Below are 6,880 nucleotides of genomic sequence, written 5' to 3'. Positions count from 1 at the left end.
TTCTTAGCCACACAAACCACATCTTTTTCTCAGGTATTTTGATGGCATAATGTAGAATTCTAGTAACTACTTGGTGTCTAAATTCTACAATCCTGGATCTTGTTTTGAAATGGGTAGAGATGCTGTAATTTTATCATTCTAAAATATTTTTCTCCCATTTCAGTTCATAACTTTATTTTCTTCTCTTTAAAAACTCACAAATTTTACACTTAGTGTAAACCTTTCTCTGTGCATGATCAGCAATCCTTCTAACTCACCCTCAGAAGGCAACAATGATAGTGGAAAGTCTATTGCACTTGTAAACTTCTCTTTTCTCAGTTTCGTCTCTTGAGGACATCCCTTTCTAAAAAACAAATGGCTTTCCCATGGATAGAATCAACTCAAGGAAACCTTTGACCTCTGCCCAACCCTGCCATCATTCTCTCATCTTAACTCCCCCCTCCCCATGGGGTATTTAACTTTATATATACTACCTGTGCTCAACTACTCTGTTTCCTAGTGTTACGCTCATTCTTCTTGTCTTATTGACCCATTTTTGTTTGCTGGCTTTGGGATCATGAGTGGGATAATTGTGAGTCTGGAAAGAGTTGTAGGAGGAGTAGGGTGGTGGTGGTCAATATGGTCTTAATATATTATGCTCAGGAATAAAATTAGTAAATACTTATTTTTAAAACCTCCTCCACTTTCAGTAAATGTTCTGGAGAGACAGGCCAATGGAGAGAAAGTGTCTGTTCCTCATTGTCTCTTTGATGTTATTAGGATGGAGCTATCTAAACCTCCTTAAGCTCTGAGCAAGCTCTGTCTGCCTCTCCTACTCTTCAGGCTTTATTTGCTTCCCAGGAATCTCTCAGGAAGGAGTGAGCTGCTTCCTGCTCATCTTGGTGACCTTGCTGTGCATCCTGAAGCTCGGAGAGCTCTGAGTGTCACTCTGCTTCAGTCCATCTTCACAGAAAGAACGCTGTGTGGCTTCACTCTAAACACACACCCTTCTGTGGCTGAGTTCCCCACACAGCACTGAGGATACAGAGCCCAGGGTTGCCCCAGCCTGATGGCTGCATCTGTGCATGTGCAGCAGCTACTGTGGAGCTGAGGGGCAGCTGCTCATCCCTTGTCCCTCAGGGTCCTTCCCTCCATGTGTGACACCCTCACCTGCATCTGCAGTGCCTCCTGAAGCTCACACAGAAAGTCGGCTTGTCTCAGGCATGGGGGGCTTTCAGACTCAGTACAGGAAGGGTGAACATCGCTCCACCTGAGGATCCCCTGCCTGAGGGAGCTGGATGTTTCTCTGCCCTGAGTCACAAGTGCAGAGCTGGACAGGAAGTGAGCCTTGCAGAGTAAGAGACCAGGGTACCAGCCTCAGGCACTTTCAGGGAGTTGGCACGTTTGCTAAAGGCAACACTCATAGAAAGTGGACTCTTGGGAAGTGTTTCATTCCTATGGAATAAATCTTAGCTGCTATTTATTTGTGTCTTGTGGGAAAAATCTGATTCTTGAGGAACATTTTTAACTAAGAGTAAAATTGTACACAATTATACTACTGAATTCTGAACAAACTAGGGGTCATTAATTGTTTTAATACCATATGACACAAATACAGACTTAGGTGTCATAAGGTTGACTGTGAGCTATTTTTTGAGGAGATTATGTGTGAGCTTTTCATTACTCATTTCATTTCTCAAGTAATCTTCTTTATGGTAAAATTTTAAATGCATTCTCTGTTGCTATGACTGTAAGTCCACGGTTTCCTGTAGTCACAATGTGTACCAGTCACTGTCAATCTGGAATGCAGAACCCCTGCATTGGTTTTCCCCAGTGCACTTCTTTCTTATGGGGTTACATTTTTTCTACAGCATTTAGAACACACCTTGACTGTTACAGGAGTATCCCATATTTAAAACTGCATTCCAAAGCTAGGAAACCATTACACTCATGCTGTATCTTTAGGTTCCTCTTTCTTTCTTCTTTTTTCTTTCTTTCTTTTTTCCTACTGCAGTGATTAAACTTAAATTATTTCACAGTGAAGATTGTTTTTTGGAAGGTGTGAGAGTGAGTCTATGTCAATGTCTGGTACCTGTGTACAGGTTCTCAGGAAGACAGAAGAAAACATCAGAATCCCCGGAGCTGGAGTGACAGGCAGCTGTGAGGCACCTGATGCAGATATTAGGAAGGGACTTAAGGTCCTGCAAGAACAACAACCCCCTTTATCTGCTGAGCCACCTTTCAGGCTCCAGTTCAGAGTCTTTTGTGAGAACACGCACTTGTTTCCTGGGAGTTGTTTCTCTGAGTTTCCAGGCTCCTGTGCAGCTGAGGCATGTTCTCTTTGGACACTCCTGGTCCTCCCCTGCTCCTGGTTTCCTAACCCCCTACAATCCCAGGGTCATCTCAAAATGTCCCTCTCCCCTCACTGTTCTCCACCCAATCTCTCAGCCAGGTCTGGTTTGGGAGGAGCTTCAGGCTCTGAAGGCTGGGAGGGAACTCAGCAGGGTGTGGCCAGGCAGGGTTCCTGGGTGGAGCTGACTGGTTGCAGGAGAAGGAGGGGACACTTCAGCAGCCACCCTGACACCACAGCCCAGGGGCTGGTTACTTGCTTCTGTCTCCAGCAGCCACACAAGCACCATGAAGAGGCTGCTGAGCTCTCTGCTGGGGCTTCTGTGCACCCAGCCTTGCTGTGAGTCTGGCTGTCAGCATTCAGGGCGCCTGAGAGGATCTGGCTCAGCACATGGAGGGGTGTGGGGGAGCAGCTCAGGAGTCCTGCAGAGCTCCCACCTTCTTAGAGGACATGGGGGTGCTCAGGGCTCTGTGGACTCTGAAGTGACTGCCATCTGTGTCTCTTTTCTGTTTCTAATCAGGGGTGAAAGGGCAAGAAGTGATGAGGAGAAAAGGAATGGAGAGCAAAGGCAGGCACCCAGGTAGAACTGCTGTGGACAGGGTCAGGGTTAGGGAGAAGAAATGGAACTGCAGCAACAAGATGAAGCCATGTAAGCTACAGGATGTACACATAGCTGGATGATCTAGCATTCTTCCTACTGCTGTGCTACCTACTTCCTACCTCTGAGAAAAAAGCCGCCTAGAGGGTGAAAGAATGTATTAAGATTTTACTTCCAGGTCATAGTTCATCAATGGTGGTAATCAAGGCCGGAACTCAAACAGGAGATTCAAACAGAAACCATGGAGAAATTCTGTTGCTATTCACTCACAGACTCATCCTTAATCAGCTTCCTTCCATAAACCTGTATTTATGCATTTATGAATAAATATGTATTCATAAATCATATTTCATGCATCCACATGAAACAACAATCAATGACAACATGTCATAAATTGGAAAGAGCAAGGAGAAATAGATGGGTAGCTTGGGGAAGAGGAAAGGGAAGGTGTCAGCACTCTGTCTAGCAGAGGTGGGGCAAAGAGGTCACATGCGCCAAGGCAGGGTTTGAGCAGCTTTCACAGCTTCCCGCTGCAACTTCCTTTATTCTCTCTACAGCTCACCCCAGCTCAGCTTCCCCCTTTATTCTGGGATCACCCAATTTATCCCCTTCCACCCTCTGCACTTGCCTCTCATTGCTTATCATTCAATCAACATTCAGCACGTTCTATACGCGAGCCATGCACTCAGACAGGGAGGGTGTTGATAGGCCAGTGACTTAATATCATGCTGTATGATGCTATGTGTCAGGCGGACAGCACGTGACCACTCAGGTGTGCGTGATCATTCAGGTGAGCATAGTCAGGTTTTTGGTAAAAAAAAAAAAAAAAAAAAAAAAGCAGGGAACCACGGGGCTTGGCAGTGAACCAGGACACCCTCTTGCCTCACAAGGCCGCAGTCGCGGCCACACCCACTTCCCACAGGAAGGAGGGATTGATGTGATTGTATGTAATCCCCCAAACTAAGAGAAACAAAAATTAGTGGAAAAGTATGTTTATGGTTTAATAATCATCATTTGTACACGTGGTCTGTATAAGAGGTAAATAAAATATAACTCGTGTCACTTAGCTATTTATTTATTTTATAATGGTTTAATAGAAGTAACATGAATTTTCTTTTTTTTTTTCATTTCTTATGCGTGGCTTCCCTCATTTTCCAGAAGGAAGTGGCTTTAGGCAAGACAGAAAGATGGGGACTCATGATGGTGCGTGGAGGAAAGGCTGGAAGGGAAGGAAAGCAAACCATCCTATAGCTGACCTCAACATAGACAAAATCTCTCTCCATCTCAAAAATATCATCCCCAGAGAAAGAGTCAATGCATTTCCTTAAGGCCTGGTTGGGCCCTTAAGCGCAGGAAACTGCTGAGTGAAGACCTTCCAATGTGGCCACAGGGGGGCAGTGCTGCTTCAGAGCAGCTGAAGGCTCTGGCTCTTCTGCCTACTCCTCTGTAAGCTGTGGTTTAAATTGCCTAAAATATGTAAAGCCTTATCTCCTAAGTTGCCTAAATTAATTAGAGATCAAATCCATGTATCTATCTAGTCCTTTACCTATATTATATCTGTTAATCCTTGTCCCATAGTGTTGATAAATAGGAATTTGCAAGTGAACATTGTGAAGATGCATGCTATCCTTCAAGGCCACATTAACTTCTCTAGTGTACATTTCTAAGGTGGTCATCCACATGTGGTCCTTCTCCTGCCTCACTGATATAACCTGTGCCTGGAAGTATGTTACATGTCTTTCCCATCAGGAAATCTGCTCGTCGCTAGAAGCCAGTTCAATCCACGCAATACCATCCATATTCCTACAGATGTTGTGAGTTCATATTTCCTCATGGATGAATATTATTCTGTTGTTTTAGGTACAAGATTTTCTCCATTCATCAGTAGACAGGTGGTACGTTGGTTGCACCTACATTTTGGCAATGGTTAATGGTGCTAAAATAAATGTGCATATACAGATATCTCTCTTATATGATGACCTCAAATCCCTAGATAAATGCACATATGTGGTATTAGCTGGATCATTGGTTTTCCTTCCTTCCTTCTTTCCCCCTCTTTCTTTCTTCTTTTCTTTCCTTCATTCAAAAATTCATACTGCTCTTCCTGGTAGCTATATCAACACATATTTCTACCAACAGTGTATAATGATAAAATTATAAGGAAGGGATTTCTGATTCTCATTTGCTATTTCAATGATACTAAATGTGAGAAGAACAGGAAGTGCTTCCTACGTCAGAAAGAGCTTCAGATGAGGTGTCCGTGAAGGGTGGAGCCTGCTCAAAGAACTGAGGTGCCTGTGAAGTTGGAGTCAGTGTTCTGTGGGAGACAAAGGGTCACCTGAGTTCTCCCAAGCTTCAGTCGAGGAGGAATGGACAAGATCCTGACAGCGTCGTGTTTACTCCTAGGCCTTCACCTAGCTGGTGAGTCGTGGAGAATCCTAATGTGGAGGCATGAGAGAATTGGGGCACCAAGCAAGCCATCTAAGCAGGAAGTACATTCCTGGGAACCTAACAACAGTTGTTATTTCTCTACACAGGGGTGAGTGGCCAGCAGAAGGAGAAACCTGACCAGCAGCAGGTGAGACAAAGTCCCCAATCTCTGACAGTCTGGGAAGGAGAGACCACAGTTCTGAACTGCAGTTATGAGGACAGCACTTTTAGCTACTTCCCATGGTACCAGCAGTTCCCTGGGGAAGGCCCTGCACTCCTGATAGCCATACGTTCAGTGTCCAATAAAAAGGAAGATGGACGATTCACAATCTTCTTCANTAAAANGGAGAAAAAGCTCTCCTTGCACATCAAAGACTCTCAGCCTGGAGACTCAGCCACCTACTTCTGTGCAGCAAGTGCACAGTGCTCTCCAGGCACCTGCAGCCCATACCCAAACCTGCAGCTGAGGCTCCAGCAAAGCCCTNCTGTGGGCTGAGCCTGGCAGAGATGCAGGGGAGTTTTCATTTGCAGGATCAGGTGAAGGGGTCACTCAGTGAGTGTAAGGATTAGACCATTGGGCCAGAGACAGACCAAGCTAGAGTCACAACTTGCTTTCTCCAGTCTCCCTTGCAGCTAGAGTTTTACATCTATTTCTTTAACTAGCTTAGATGAATTGCTTTCCAGAGTGGTTGTAAAAATAGTTCTCTGTGCAGTTGGTTTGTGGCAACTGTACATTACAGAGGCCCTGTCTCGTTACACTCTTGTCAACAGCATTATGCATGTGTGGTTGTTACAGTCCAGCATTAGGAGACCTTGACTTTGGCTTCTGGAATAGAAATCACATAGATTTTTCTTTTACCTTAATTTTCTCTGATGGCCAGGGAAGCAGTGATTCACATGACCACTGACCTCCTCTACTTCCTCTTGTTTTGCCTCTCACATCCTCCTCTACCTCCAAGAAATTCAAGTATGTAAAGCAGGAGGTATTCATAAGGATGCAGTCATGTCTACAATAGACAAATGACACCAGTGGACAAGGAAGAATTCAATTTCCTCATATAATGAAAGTACATAACCCTCATTAAGAAGTCAGTTCACATGTGTATTTCATAGATGAATGAAATATAAAATAGATGTAAAATGTCTATCATGTAAAAGCAGCTGCCATCTTTATGGCCATCCACAATGCACGGAATTGAAAAGGGACCTCTCGTCACATAACACTTTGCAAGATTTACTCATTTAGTGGTATAGAAGTGCCAACCGGATTTCTAATGGAAAAACTTTAATTGTCTTACAAGTTTAAACATTTTCTTGCCACAGAGTTGATGGTTATGGTAGCCCTAAACTACCTAGGAAGTCAAGTTGGGAGGAATGTTTGAGCCTAGGCTTGGGGGTCTAGCCTGAACAACATTGTGTAACTCTGTCTCAGGAAAACAAAATGAACCAAAGCACTGCGGAAGATATTTAATTTAAGACTGTGAAGCCTATAAGCTCTTTCTTGCCCACAGTGAATAGATTTT

The 6,880-nt window shown here is 44.2% G+C and overlaps 1 gene segment (V, D, J or C); it reads left to right on the top strand.

Moving 5' to 3' along the window:
• The first annotated feature begins 5,201 nt into the window (after window positions 1–5,201).
• On the top strand, window positions 5,202–5,973 carry LOC110315391. The segment is given in 2 exon segments: window positions 5,202–5,348; window positions 5,465–5,973. Coding segments are annotated over 2 exon segments (441 nt in total).
• Window positions 5,974–6,880: the final 907 nt, after the last annotated feature.

The sequence above is a fragment of the Mus pahari genome, unplaced genomic scaffold, assembly GCF_900095145.1.
Source record: "Mus pahari unplaced genomic scaffold, PAHARI_EIJ_v1.1 scaffold_6599_1, whole genome shotgun sequence".
Classification (NCBI taxonomy): Eukaryota; Metazoa; Chordata; class Mammalia; order Rodentia; family Muridae; genus Mus; species Mus pahari.
Note: the sequence above shows the minus strand (reverse complement) of the source record. Positions and strands in the feature narration are given on the sequence as shown.